At 51.2% G+C, this 13,888-nt stretch overlaps 5 protein-coding genes across 5 annotated transcripts; 2 read left to right on the top strand and 3 right to left on the bottom strand.

The window, feature by feature from the left end:
• Positions 1 to 41: 41 nt before the first annotated feature.
• Positions 42 to 3,703, bottom strand: BO66DRAFT_315750 (putative C6 transcription factor; the record flags this gene model as incomplete). Its single annotated transcript, XM_025643479.1, has 9 exons — positions 42 to 772; positions 812 to 1,490; positions 1,539 to 1,639; positions 1,700 to 2,698; positions 2,778 to 2,826; positions 2,888 to 2,979; positions 3,054 to 3,347; positions 3,453 to 3,502; positions 3,588 to 3,703. The coding sequence occupies 9 exons, from the start codon at positions 3,701 to 3,703 to the stop codon at positions 42 to 44; spliced, it is 3,111 nt and encodes a 1,036-aa protein (XP_025506924.1).
• Positions 3,704 to 5,110: 1,407 nt separating this feature from the next.
• On the bottom strand, positions 5,111 to 6,200 carry BO66DRAFT_389218 (flavin reductase family protein). Its single transcript, XM_025646750.1, has one exon. It carries the CDS (start codon positions 6,098 to 6,100, stop codon positions 5,234 to 5,236), a length of 867 nt encoding a protein of 288 aa, XP_025506923.1. The 5' UTR covers positions 6,101 to 6,200; the 3' UTR covers positions 5,111 to 5,233.
• Positions 6,201 to 6,511: 311 nt separating this feature from the next.
• Positions 6,512 to 8,161, top strand: BO66DRAFT_426522 (homoserine acetyltransferase family protein; the record flags this gene model as incomplete). Its single annotated transcript, XM_025650291.1, has 6 exons — positions 6,512 to 6,893; positions 6,952 to 7,447; positions 7,503 to 7,612; positions 7,677 to 7,824; positions 7,884 to 7,963; positions 8,019 to 8,161. Exons 1-6 carry the CDS (start codon positions 6,749 to 6,751, stop codon positions 8,159 to 8,161), a joined length of 1,122 nt encoding a protein of 373 aa, XP_025506922.1. The 5' UTR covers positions 6,512 to 6,748.
• Positions 8,162 to 8,388: 227 nt separating this feature from the next.
• Positions 8,389 to 10,977, top strand: BO66DRAFT_389216 (polynucleotide adenylyltransferase). The gene is made up of 8 exons (XM_025646749.1): positions 8,389 to 8,781; positions 8,852 to 9,000; positions 9,065 to 9,439; positions 9,507 to 9,718; positions 9,780 to 10,386; positions 10,431 to 10,545; positions 10,599 to 10,716; positions 10,852 to 10,977. The coding sequence occupies exons 1-8, from the start codon at positions 8,633 to 8,635 to the stop codon at positions 10,936 to 10,938; spliced, it is 1,812 nt and encodes a 603-aa protein (XP_025506921.1). The 5' UTR covers positions 8,389 to 8,632; the 3' UTR covers positions 10,939 to 10,977.
• A 566-nt stretch (positions 10,978 to 11,543) lies between these two features.
• Positions 11,544 to 13,540, bottom strand: BO66DRAFT_389215 (uncharacterized protein). Its single transcript, XM_025646748.1, has 3 exons — positions 12,704 to 13,540; positions 12,047 to 12,570; positions 11,544 to 11,865 (listed from the first exon to the last, which is right to left on the bottom strand). Exons 1-3 carry the CDS (start codon positions 13,482 to 13,484, stop codon positions 11,665 to 11,667), a joined length of 1,506 nt encoding a protein of 501 aa, XP_025506920.1. The 5' UTR covers positions 13,485 to 13,540; the 3' UTR covers positions 11,544 to 11,664.
• Positions 13,541 to 13,888: the final 348 nt, after the last annotated feature.

Below are 13,888 nucleotides of genomic sequence, written 5' to 3'. Positions count from 1 at the left end.
AGGGTATAGACATCGTAAGGATCGTATGGTACGATAACAAGCTAATGTGGTCGAGGGGTTTCGTCATCCGGACTCAGCATGCCCGGATAATTCTGATTATCGCCAAAGTAATTGAGGACGTCCTGTGGAAGATATTCAAGCCATGGAAGTATCTCACCGCTGAACGCGAAGGGAAGCTGATCATTTTGCTGGAGCATAGCCATATCAACGTCCTGGCTCTCGATAAACACATTTCCAGCATCAGGTTCGGCATCAGAATGCAGTCCAGCGCTGTGCGCAATTAGGTGCCCGCTCCCTGTATGAGCGTCACTCACAGTAGAAGGGATGTTATAATTATAGACTTGCGCGTGACCCTCAAGCCCACATGCAGCAGAAGGTATTTGATGATTGAAAGCCGACCGTGAATTAGGTAGACGGGAGGTCGAACCGGGATAAGTCGTATTCAAACCAAGGAGAAGGTTAGCATCAGAAGTGGTAACTCTGCCGGAGGATGCCAGGGGTGAATATTGCGCAGTTGTAGAGGCCATTGATGGCCCCGGAGTCGCTTTTGTGCTCCGGGATGACTCTGTGGCCTGTGAGTATGAGTACGAAGTCCCACCACCATCAGGTTGAACAGGTATATGGGGGTAGCTATGGCTATATTGAGATGAATATGTCGGCTTTTCCGGGATAGGTCCTGTCTGTGCAGGCATCTGATAAAGAAGGCTTAGATTCGGCTGCGAAGAGTTTGTCGCACCAGTAAGAGCCCATCCAATAGCTCGAAGACAGTCAGCTCACACTGAGGTAGGGAGAAGCAAGTGATGAACCCTACCTTGACTCGGATCTATTTTGGGCGACCGCCTTCCTTCTGCTGGTGTATCTGAGCCCGGCGCTGATGGGTCAGCACCCACCGTATCATCAGACGATTGCGTCCGTCGCCACGGTTGTGCCGCGAGTGGCTGGACAGAAGATAGCCCAGCAGTACTTTCCATCTCTTCCACAGTATACAAAAGTGGGTCCACGATCCCTTTGGCCTTTTGGTCTAAGACCGTTAGAATGTACCTTGTACCTTCCCAATAGGTCTCAAGCGCCTTCAATGCTTTGTAACATCTCTGGTAATTCTCTTTCGCAGCGGATGCGAGAAGAATGTGCTTAGCGGTAGGTTCTCGTTCAGAGCCGGTGGCCGGATCCATGCTGGGCATCACAAATCCACTGGATTGGTTTGTGAGAAGCGGTTGGATGGGAGGCGAACACGACCTCGATGATGGCGAGGAGTAATAAGCACTTTCCATCAGAAAAGCGCATGCAGCAATGTACATCGGCTGGCTCGTGAAAGGATTGCCAATAAAACTCTTTCCGTCAACAAGCTCTGAAAAAGAGAGGATGTCAGCAATGGTTTTGGCTGAGGACATCGACAATTCCCGGCTGTTCGGATATAGATGCTGAATTGTCCCTCCAAATGAATGAAGGAGCGTCGGCTGATGCAGCAAGACTATCAAGGTATGAAACCACTGGTCTGTGTCAATAGGAGTTCTCATGGGAAAGGAGGCCAAGCATACGAAATGTAAAAGTATGAAATTTGTTCCTTCTTTCGCCTTGACATATGCTTGAAAGTTTGCGGCGTTGAAGTGGAGCCTGGGTGATAGGCGTTGGTATATTCCTGGTTCATAACCATGATTAGCTGTTGCGTGGTGAAAACTTGAGTCTGAGGTATCATTACCTGTCAGGTCGCTTTCCATGCCGGCCAGCACCTTCAGTGTGTCCGATGTTACATGCTTGACATCCTGAATCCCATTGATGAGGTCTGTCACTCTGCCGTACAAGTGAATGATGCGGATAAGTGGAGGGAATGGTGCAGGCCAACCATTCGGCAGCCTGGATTCGCATTGAAGAGGGAAACAGAGTTCAATCTCTTCATCACGCAAGGTAACAGGCCTTCCGGTACCAGATGAGATCACTCGATCGAGAAAGAAAATGCTCCAAAAAGAATCCACTCGTTCACGTTCCGAAGCACGTCGACCTTCCGCGTCGCGCGGCTGGCCCCTTAGTGTTGGGGAAGGTTGCGGTTCATCATACTGATCGTCTCTCAACTTTCCAGCTTGTCCAGTCAGTACAGCATTTGGAGTTACCCCACTCTGACCATAATTGTATTCCAGACCCTGGACTTTCTGCATCCCAAGATCCTGCGCCATCCTGATGGATATTCCCAAGTACATCCAGAGACCGCTATCATGATTCGATCCGAATTCCTCGTAAGCTAGTAAGAGGCATGCTTGCACAACGGAGATAGTAGGACAAGAGAGTGAATCGACCAGAGCACTCATCGCTCTATGAGCGAATGGCTGACCGCGGTTTGATTTCTTCATATCCACTGCTGGTTCGGATCCATCTATCGAAGGTGCCTGAGGCGGACTCAGGAGCGGATGGAGAGAAAAACGAGCAGATAACGCACAGATCGCGTCCACCAGCATTGTATCGACCTTCTTGTCTTTCAGGTCGCGTAGAAACCTGTCTCGTTGTAGAAAAGGAAAGCTGCACCCTAGATGCACGAAAAACAGATCGCAAAGATGCATCACGAGATTGCTAACAGGAAGAGTATCATCGCGATCATAGAACGGAATAGTGTTATAGTCACGGCTGTCGCGGGTATCAGACATACCGCTCACATTGTTGATGCCATGATTGGGAAATTTGGGACTTCGTAATGGTGATAGGGACTCTGTATGAGCAGTATTAGTACGTGAGCGGCCAGTATCTTGTGGCACACAAAAGCGTATGGCAAGCGAAATTATGCAGACCTGATGATAATGAGGCATTGCTCTTGCGAGAACCTCTAACTTGGACAACCTGCAAGCACAAAAATCAGTATCGCGACCATTCCAGCGCCCTTTATTGGTGGGATTCAAACCATCTGCTTGAAGCCGGGAACTATAGCGGTTGGCCCAAAATACCTGAAATAAGGGACATGTGTGCGAGCGCTTGAACTTAGAGAAGTGCGACCTAGACAGATGAGACATGGTAAGCACCGAGCAATCACCATTTATGAATCACGGTTGGAACTATCTATCACATACTGCTCTCTGGACTTTCTGCTAAGGTCTGCTGCTCAGGCTCTTTCGTTGTTTGGGAAGATATGTCTCTGACAGATGAGGCCTCTTTCACTTCCGACGGTATGGGCTCCGCTACAGGCCTGTCATTGCGTTCGACAGGAGGCACGGTAGCTCGACCGGGAGGATCTGGGGAACGAGTTTCGACTTTCAGAGCCACGCGCGAAGTATTCTCGCTAGAGATCGATAAAGGTGCGACTGTCGCGGCTCGAGCACTGGAATCAGATTGTGATCGGGCATGTGTTGTTGGCTCGCTGTACCCTTGGCATACATGATTGAAGTCGGAGCAAGTCTTGCACACTTACATACCCAAATGCGACCTGTTAGTGGTGGGTTACAGCCCCAGGGATCTTGGCTCCTTCTCACCTGGTTGTTCACCCGAGCATCGTATCTTGCGCTTGCGACATGTTAAGCACCTAAAGGGTATGCCAGCCACCCGTCAGTGAATAATTTCCAGCCAGTAAGAGAGGATAGAACTAAGCAGTTTGCAGTAGGACTTACGCCGCGTTGACACGCCGCCGCTTTGTCTGAGGTTGACCGTCTGTCGACACAAAGCGAATTTGTCGCGGAGGGGGAACATTATTACCGCCGTTCTTCTGAGAAGAAATATGGCTCATTGCGAGCAAGTGGTCATCCGGCGTCACGACACATTGGGCACCTGATGGTTTAGTCTGAAAGCTCTATGGCGATCGATCGTACCCGCAGATGATGCGCAGGGGGATCGTAGACCGGGAGTATAGAAGTCACGGAGAGGGACAAAGAGGGAGATTCCTGGACGAAAGCACTGAACGGAAGGGAATATCCATGGGCAGGCGCTATTTCGAATGTGACTGGTGCAAGTTCATCGCAGGAGCCCAGGCGGGCGAGAGGCCGAGATTAACGAGAGGAGGCAGGATCGAGTGCTCTTTCAGTCGATAACAACAAATGCGAATCGTTCTTGGGAGGGGCGACTAGTGTTGGAAACTTAACTTAGTGGTTAGTACGAGGTTCCTCCCTGGTCATGCCCTCCCAGGGACCCCCAACGGGCGATGACTGTCTGAGTCGTTGTTGGGTTGAGAAGAGCCACTGCAGCTTAGGTAGTCCCCTCAGCTTGGACTAGTCTAACTGTGGCTCCTGTTCTTTTTATTTGCTTTTCTGCCTTAAAGAGGCGGCGTCGGAAAAGAAAGCCACCTATGAATGGCAGCCCAAGCGATTCTAGCCTGACCGCTTTGTAGTGATTCAATGAATTCAACACCGGTTCCTCTTGTGACGCTTGAACACAATCCCAAATCAAGCAACTTGAGCCGGTCGATCCGGCTAGGGATTGAAATCGAAAGTTGGACGGAAATATCTGATTGGAAATACTCATAGGAACGAGGTCTTTGTGCTAGACCCTATGGAAGGACGGCAGAAGCAAACCGAAGAAAAGAAGACCGAAACGAAAGGGGAAAAGAAAATTGGACTGGTCCCGCCTTCGATGGATTTGTAGCCCATGTGACTATCAAGTATTTAGTTCCCTTACAGCCTCATTACGGGACTTGGCCACCACAGTATACTGTCATTTCGCCCTTCAAAGATAGTGTGTGTGTGTTGTGTTAGATAAAGGCAACTTTTATTCTGTCACCTCCTTATCCCTGAGGTTGCTGGGGTAGCGAAGATCAGTCTCGACGCTGAGGTATGATCGCCTGGAAGTCTGATGAAGGTCTGGACTCTCCGCGGTTGGAGTCTGGGGGAATTTGAAAGTGGACACGGGCACTGAGACTGTGCTCCATCTGTTGTCCGTATGGGGGGGGACGAGCTTTAGTTGACCCGAGCAGCTCCACCTCGGGCGGATTCCATACAAAACACTTCCTCGGTCGGCTCTCTTCCGTTCCCCACTGATTCATTTCCCTTCCCATCCGCTAACCTTAGAACACGTCGCAGGCAGTCAACAATGAATGCCGTTCGACTTCACTCACATCTTTGGGACTGAACTTGCAACGCGATTTGCTCAACTCATATGACCACCATAAAATCGTTTCATGGAACGTCAAATCTCTCAGACCCTCTCTATTGTGAAAAATTCTATCGATCATTCTATCATGCCTCTGGCTGCTATAACAATGAGCATCACCCGAGGAACCTTTAGATCTCCCACCTAAGTCACTGGACTTTACTTTCCATACCATCTAGAATTGCGGTCTAGGGATCTCAAACGCATCGGTAGTCCGCCCGTATGAAATGCCCCCCAGGCGACTGATGGGCTTGAGAACCTTGAGGTCGACAATACTCTTATCCTCATTGATGGCATCATCCCGAACCCAGAACCGGACACCTTCAATAATCGCGAGGACACTGGACTTCTTTCCCGGTGTCGTTCGGCTTTCAAACTCCTTGGTCTCGACAAGCTTCCCTTCAATGGACATGATGGACTCTTTGACCCGAGCTGGTTTGACAATGGTACTGGGCTCTTGGTGTAATCCCGAGACCTCCCATTCCGATACGCCATAGGGAGCATTGATGGCAGTCGCATTGGCCGCTTCCACGAAGTGCTCCGAAATGATATTGATCACACATTCCTCGGTCTCCGCCAGATTCTTCAGGGTATCTTTCGCCTTGTCAAGGGAGCCAACAAAGCCCACAATAAAGAGTGGAGGATCATGGTTGATAACCTGTGAGTAACTGAACGGGGCAAGATTGGCTGTCTTCCCATCCTTGGACTTCGTGCTGATGAGCGCAATGGGTCTGGGAACCATCCCGGAGATGAGAAGTTTGTAATTAGAAGCCACGGGGCGCCCTTCCTCGTACGGGTCAATTTGCACATGGTTCTTCTTCAGACTCTCGCCTCCATCGTTGCCTCCGTCTCCCTCCTTCCAATCGGGCTTGGGAGGCTTCGAAAAAGTGACGGGGATGTCCCGATTGAAATCTGGCCGAGATGCCTGAACTTTTTCGAAATTGTCGTGATTTTGGAACATATTCGAAGAGTGAGAAAAGGATCGTAGAGGACAACTTGCTCGGATGTAGGGACAGGGAATTCTCTTTGGGACACTAGGCATGCGTTAGTAAAGCCAGCTGCTGTTGGTGCTCGATCATTGGGTATGGAGACTGTCCAGCCTGGGTTATTGACTTACGCAAGATGATATTGCGGCTTCAGAGAGTGGCACAAAGTGATTGATGAGACACGGTGGTACATTGGGACTGGGATTGAGAGTTGACAGCCGAAGGACAGGGCAGGATTTCAATCTGGCGTGTGGTTGCCGTGCTAGGACCGAGCCATATTTCCACAATGACGTGTCACGAGTGTGCTCTTATTACCACGCCACTCCAGGACATTGAGAGCAAAGATATAGCGTGGCATTAAAGTCCCACTGTCCATAAGTTATCCGTGCCGCATCTCCCGTTTGTAAGCGTCCCGAATAACCCCGCGGCGGGACGGAAAGTCGGGGGAGCATTGGGAGGCTTATCAAGTTATCATCAACCGTAGCTGAATATGAAACCCCGCACGGCTGAGAAGCAAGCAGGGAACACGGCTGTATCGGGTGCTCTGATAAGAGGAAGACAAAAGGCAAACATGGCAAGGCAAGGCTCGCAGACCGACCCCTCTTTCCCCATCTATCCCATCGCCATCACTTCAGCATCAGCACCAGTGATTGTTCTACGAGCAAGTCTCCCCTCTCAGATTCTATAGTTCTTCATTCGAAATAATGACGGAGAACGATTACGAGACCTTCAAGCTGGGAGATTGGGAGCTTCAGAGCGGGGAGAAGCTGGTCGACGCCTACATCGCATTCAAGACGTTTGGAGATCCCAAGTCGCCCGCCATTGTTTACCCCTCCTGGTTCTCAGGCCGTATGTAACTTGATTTACAATTTACAAGGTAGTCATGCACTTACACTGATATACATAGAGATCTCCGACAATCTCTGGTTGATCGGAGAGGACAAAACCCTTAACCCCAATAAATACTACATAATCATCCCCGCACTCTTCGGGAACGGCCAGTCAACATCGCCATCCAATTATCCCATTCAAGGGCCCTTCCCAAAATGCTCCATCTACGACAACGTTCGCGCCCAACATATGCTAGTGACCCAGCATCTAGGCATCCCTCATTTACGTGCAGTGCTTGGATGGTCAATGGGAGCGGCGCAAAGCTTCCAGTGGGCGACACAGTATCCCGAGTTTATGGATTTAGTGGTGCCATTTTGCGGTTCAGCCAGGACGTCGCTCCATAACCAGGTATTCCTTGAGGGCGTGAAAAGTGCACTACTCGCAGCGAAGCACATTTCTTCAGCAGGGTCTGGAAATGCCGGTGTTCTCGAAGCCGGTCAGTCTGATAGAACATGGAGCGAGAGAGAGAAACAAATCGGGCTGAAGGCTTTTGGTAGGGGCTATGCTGGCTGGTAAGAATAATCTCTGTCTGGAGCGGGAGACATTCTGACGTGCTCTCTGTGAAAGGGGATTTTCACAAGCATTCTACCGAGAAAAGCTATATGAAAGCGTCCTCGGATACAAAGATCTAGAGGATTTCATGGTGAGCTTCTGGGAGAGCTGGGCGCTCTCGAAAGGTCAGCCTAGCGACGCGCGAAGACATGCACCGAGGAACCTTCGTTGATAGGACCTGCATTTTAGACCCAGCCAATCTCCTGACAATGCTGCAAACATGGCAGAATGGAAATGTGGCAGATCAAGAGCCATACAACGGGGATTTCGAGAAGGCCATGGCTTCTATCAGAGCAAAAGTCTTGGTCTTGCCTGGAAGGACCGACCTATACTTCCCGTAAGTGTGTCGTGCTGCGTGTGTTATTTTGAGGCAGAAACTCATAGCCAACCGCACAGGCCCGAGGATTCGGAGTATGAGGTTGCCTGTATGGCACCGGGACTTGGTGCTCTCGGCATTTTCCCCTCGATTTGGGGTCGTAAGTTTTGTCCTACAACCCGACTGAGGCTTGAATCTAAGGCATACCTCAACAGATTGGGCTGGTGGTCCGGGATTGAGTAAGGATGATCTCGGCTGGTTGGACAAGAAGTTGAATGAATTTTTTCACGGGGAAACCTCTTCTGTCAGAGAAACATTGGGGGAGAAGCTCAAGTCTATGACCTTGGGAGGGCACTAGTAATGATTAAGGTGGATCCAAGCAGCAAGTAATAAGTTAGTATTCAAATTTCAAACAGACTGTCGTGAACCTGTAACCGAACTTCCCAGTGAATTGGATTGTGCTTTCCCGCAATCAACCATCATCCACACGCACGTGATGGGGCTGGAATGCTGAATCAGCTGCTGATCTGGTGGCCGGCGATAAACCTTCAAGCGCCTCCTCATTTCCAACTCCGAATCGATCAAAGCAGCTGTTACAATTCCAGCCACTTTTCCTTACCTTCCCTTTTAATCCTCCCCCTTTCATATTGTCACTACCACACTCTAAGATATTCCTTTCATCATATCTGGTGATTTCCTATTCCACAATTTGTAAAGTCTTTCCTTCACTTTTCGCGCCTATTCCGTATCTAGTTGCCTGCCTGCCTACCCAGCGCCTATTCGGCGCAACCGCTTTATCCTGTAACACTCGACAGACGAAAGAGCCAACATGACAGCACCACCAGCCAGGCAGTGGGGAGTTACTCCTCCGATTTCCACCGCCCTTCCTACTCCAGATGAGCTTACCGCCAACGATGATCTGATTTCCGAGCTGAAGGCGCAGAATAACTTCGAAAGTCCGGCGGAGACCGAACGAAGGTGAGACGGATCCTCTCAGATTTGGCTGAAGCTGCTTCACACAGATGCTGACTTTGCTTGTGCACCCTAGACAACAAGTCCTTCAACTTCTTCAGCGTGTCACCATCGAGTTTGTCAAAGTTGTCAGCCGCAAGAAGGGTCTCTCCCCTGCAGCCGTGGAGGCAGCTGGAGGGAAGATTCTTACATACGGCAGTTACCGCCTTGGTGTCTATGGGCCAGGTTGGTTTGGCCGAATTTGCCTGTCAGAGCTAAGATCAGGGATATTGATGCCTTTTGTCAATAGGTTCGGATATTGATACGCTGGTGGTCGGACCCAAGCATGTCGTCATCGACGATTTCTTTGCTGAATTCCCCCTTGTCCTTGAACAGATGGCTCCACCTGGAGCAATCGAGAAAATGACACCAGTCCCCGATGCGTTCGTCCCAATCATAAAGATGGAGCTGTCGGGCATTAGCATCGATCTGATATTCGCGCGCCTGATCGTACCATCCGTGCCTATGAGTCTCGACCTAAAGAACAATGATTATCTGCGAGGCTTGGATGAAAAGGAAGTTCGGTCGCTCAATGGAACCCGTGTGACAGACCAGATTCTGGAGCTTGTACCTCAGCAAAAAACCTTCCGCCTGGCCTTGCGCGCCATTAAGCTGTGGGCACAGCGTAAGTGCCCATGTCCATGGTCCTAGACTATATTCCTTGTTGCGCTAACATCACCTCTTCCGATTAGAGCGAGCGATTTATGCCAATGTTGTGGGATTCCCAGGTGGCGTTGCTTGGGCAATGCTTGTCGCACGAGTGTGTCAACTATACCCTCAAGCCACCGGCTCAGTCATTGTTGGCAAATTCTTCCGGATCATGACAAAGTGGGCCTGGCCTCAGCCCGTCTTACTGAAGCCAATTGAAGATGGCCCTCTCCAAATGAAAGTGTGGAACCCTAAGGTAAAGCTTCCCCGAGAAAAGTAACGATGCGTGGCGAGGTGATTAACTGATGTCAATATAGATCTACAACGGTGATCGATTCCATTTGATGCCCATTATCACGCCTGCCTATCCCTCCATGTGCGCTACTCACAATGTTTCCGTGTCAACCAAGACTGTGATTCTTCGAGAGTTACAGAGGGGCGGTGACATTGTGGATAAGATTTTCATGAAGCAGCTCAACTGGAATGATTTGTTCAAACGGCACACGTTCTTCACTCAGGACTACAAATACTACCTCAGCATTACGGCTTCCAGCCGAACCAAGGAAGCAGAGTCGGTGTGGTCTGGTCTTGTGGAATCTAAAATCCGCCACCTCGTCGGTGCCCTTGACAGGAAGGCTACAATTGCCGTCGCCCATCCATTCCCTAAAGGTTTCGAGAGGGTACACAAGGTTTCTTCCGAGGAGGAAATTGAGGCAGTCAAGACTGGGTCCACTAAGTATCAAGATAGGGAAATCAAAACCGAGACCACTGATGAGACTAAGGATGCGGCCCACGAAGCTGCTGCGCAAAACGGTGCGGAAAATAAAGAGATTCCGGCTACGGAAGAGAAAGCTGCCGAGGACACCCGAGTCATGTATACGGCAACGTACTATATTGGGCTGGAGCTGAAACCACTCGAACCAGGTACGTCAACTGCGCCTCACCTGTGAACTCGCTGACCTCTGAAGGTGCCTCACGGTCATTGGATATCTCATCCGATGCCCAGCTGTTCAAGTCTCTTTGCACCACATGGCCTGGATATCAGCCCGGGGTCATGGATGTGGCTATCACTCATGTTCGCAAGTAAGTGTTTTATGCACCACACAAGCAAATCTTATGCTGATGACCATTACCAGTTTCGACCTGCCGGATGATGTTTTCCAACCCGGAGAGAAGAAGCCCCTTCGGCCGAAGAAGAAGGTCATTAAGAAGTCCGACACAAGCGGCCACAAGCGGAGCATCGATTCATTGGACGTAAGTGCAAACAAGATAGTCAAAGTATATCACGAAGCGGCGCTAGCCCACGTAACGAAATGCGCATCATCGCGTACCGTGTGAAACTTGTCAGATCCGATGTCTGGATATAACTGATATCAACTGATTTCACAGGACGCATCCCAATCGGCTGCCAAGCGCCAGGTCACATCCAATGGTATCTCCAACGGGGTGGCTAGCACTGCAACCACGCCCGCGTGAGTCGTGGTATAGTGCATCCGAGAACACAATTCCACCGGGGCCGGCTCCCCACCAAACACAAGCCGAGGGCCAGAAATTGATGAACGGTATTTGGGTTCGAAATAAGCCGTTCCCTTGCTTTGGACGAAGAAGCATTGATGAAAACACAATCGCAGCCGTATCTGACCGATTACCCAGTTGATCTGGTATCCGGATTGCTTGCATTGCGAACAAGTCGACGCCTACCGGCAAAACTTTTTCAAGGTTGGTTCTTCTACACTTCTCTGCCCTAATCGTCTTTCTTTGCGCTGCTTCCAGTCTTCACTTCGTACTCCTCATGTCCCTGCCAGCCAGCCAGTGGCATACTACAGATGGTCATGCCTCGCATCAATGAGGTGCCGCCGGTTTGTAATTGGTCGTAAGAGCCGGACAGCTATCTTCCCATGACTCAATGGCCGTAAGGGTACAGGCTATCATTTGGAGCCGCTTTTCAGGAACCGACGGTTAACCGCTGTACATAATGCCTTGCATGCTTTGACTTAGGTGCTGGTGTATCTGCCAGTTAGGTCTAGTCGAATAAAGCTACACATTCCGTGGCCATGGGGCCACTCTAACACAATCTCAGTCTCAGATTTTAGCTGGCCTTCCACTGATTTGACGCCGTACAATGTCTATGAATGACTTCTATCAGTATGATTAGTGTGGTATATGCACACCCAATTTTGTCGTAACCGAACATCACTCTGATCAACTCCACGCCTCAACCAGCTCACACAATGTTCCCTCCCCACCGACATTACCCGGGAATACCACAAACGGAATCCCCGCATGTCGCGAGGTTGGCTCATCGCAACGCCAAATTGGCACTCCCGGCGCGGCCTGGCCGACCACCATGGCGCGCCTGATCTCCAGTCCTTTCGTTGCCGCATCGGACGAAGTGATCCCACCCTATTGCCAGAACCACCAGAAAAGTCAGCCATCCAGTCATGGGCAATCAGTCAACAACCCTTTAGAGCAAACCCCGCAAGGTCCCAGGATCCCAAGCCCATCTAAGCGAGACCACGTAGAAAAACATCGAGCCAGGAAACGAGCCGCAAAGGGGAAAAGAAAGCGAATTTGCTCTACGAACCTTAGCAACAATATACCGCGGCCTTACCCCAGCGACCACCCCCCTCAACACCTCCACTAAAGCCTCTGCCACTCTTCCTCCGATCTTTAGACTCTCCCCTCCTCCGTCACCGGTCACGAGATCCCGACTCGTCATCACCAAGGTATCCTTCCCTGCTTGCAAGGACGTCTGGATGTGGGTAACGAGGTCTGCCATTGCGGTGTGGATTCTGGGGGTCTTGTCATCGGTGGCGTTGGCGATGGAAGAAGGGGTCGGCTGGGTAAGGAGCGCAGGGACATCGAGGGTTAGGATGGCGAGGGTGTTGGTGCCCGTCGGCCCGTGGCGGTCCGTTAGAGACCTGAGTTGCGCGGTGGTCTTGGGCACGTACGAGCCGGCCAGGATGAGGCCCCCTGTACTTTTGGGGTGCGGGAGGGCGAGAGCGGTTGCTGTGAGGGGGGGGATGGTGGGGATGGAGAGGCGGGTGGAGACGAACGAGGCGGCCGTGCGGTGGAGGTAGGGTTTTGCGGACGGGGATTGGGATTTGGCTTGATAGTATAGGTTGTTCATTCAGCATGGGTGACCAGATGTAGGAGGAAGGGAAAGAGATGTTAGGGGTCATCCGCCATGCAACTTGTTTCTGATCCGGGATGAGGAAAGAATAGGGGCCGGGGGACATACCCAGAAGTAACCCGGCGACAAAAACATGCATATCCGACTCCGCGGCGGCGTTCACGATTACCACATCGCCTTCGGGAATTTGTCGCATCTTCTCGCACACGACTTCCGGTCCTCCGAGACGAATGTCCTCGATGGTGATCGAGTGGATCTCCTGGGGGCGGAACCGTCCCGGTGCTTTCTCCATCACGTAGTCCCTGAGGTTGGAACTGTGGAATCCGAAGGTGGCATCGCGCGCGAACGGGGTGGTGCCCGCAGGAACGAGTGAGTCACCCTCGGCGACGTAGTGCACGTCGTTGATGGTGAGGCGGCCGCCTTGGAAGAAGAAGGGGGCGAGGATGATGGCTGCGGCGGGGCCGAACACCGACTGCGCGACGTCGGCTTCGAGGGGAAAGTGGCCGCGCAGCGTGCTGTCACCGCGGAGGACGATGTCCACTGTCTGATGGGTGCGTGCGGCGGCTTCGGCGACGTTCTCGCAGATGGTGCGGATCAGCTGCTCGGCTTCGCTGGCGGGAAAGGCGCGCGAGTTAGTCAGGATGAAGAACCCGCCGGACGGTTGGCGGAGCTCCTTGACAAGGGTGTCAATGTCCCATACGGTAAGGACAGCGATGTCATGGCAGGTTTGGGTGCCAGTGGGGTCGTCATCAAGCACGACGAGACGACTGGGTGAGGTGGTCGAGAGGAGCTTGGCGATCTGGGCTTCAGCATCGATGGTGGACTCAGGGGGCAATTGAGCCAGGATGCTTTGGCGCGACAGCACCGGGTATTTGCGAATACTAGCCATGGTGAGTATGAAATTTTCCATGGCTTGATTATTCGGAACATGATGGGGGGTCTGTTGTGGTAAAGGCGCAATAAATAGACTGGAAAGATAAGGCGATGTGGGGAGATAAAGCGGGGAGAGAGTGAGGAAGATCGGACAGAAAGCCGAACTCCTTGTGTCTCCAATCTCCAGTCACTCCACTCGGTCGAGAGAAATAAGAGAAAAACTCATATCTTGCTGAATGCATGATGCTATATGCTATGCACAGGAAAAGAAGACCAGGACATCAACAACAGTCAGCAGCCAATCCACTCAAAACACCACAAGCGCCATGACAATGTGCGGAGATGCAAATCAGTCATCATGAGTGAAGCAAAGCAACCAGTGACAGAATGCAGCTATATCCAAAAGTGTCAATTCCCACA

Source organism: Aspergillus aculeatinus (genome assembly GCF_003184765.1).
Source record: "Aspergillus aculeatinus CBS 121060 unplaced genomic scaffold BO66scaffold_8, whole genome shotgun sequence".
NCBI classification, from domain to species: domain Eukaryota; kingdom Fungi; phylum Ascomycota; class Eurotiomycetes; order Eurotiales; family Aspergillaceae; genus Aspergillus; species Aspergillus aculeatinus.
The sequence above is the reverse complement of the archived record's forward strand: the minus strand, read 5'-3'. Positions and strand labels throughout refer to the sequence as shown.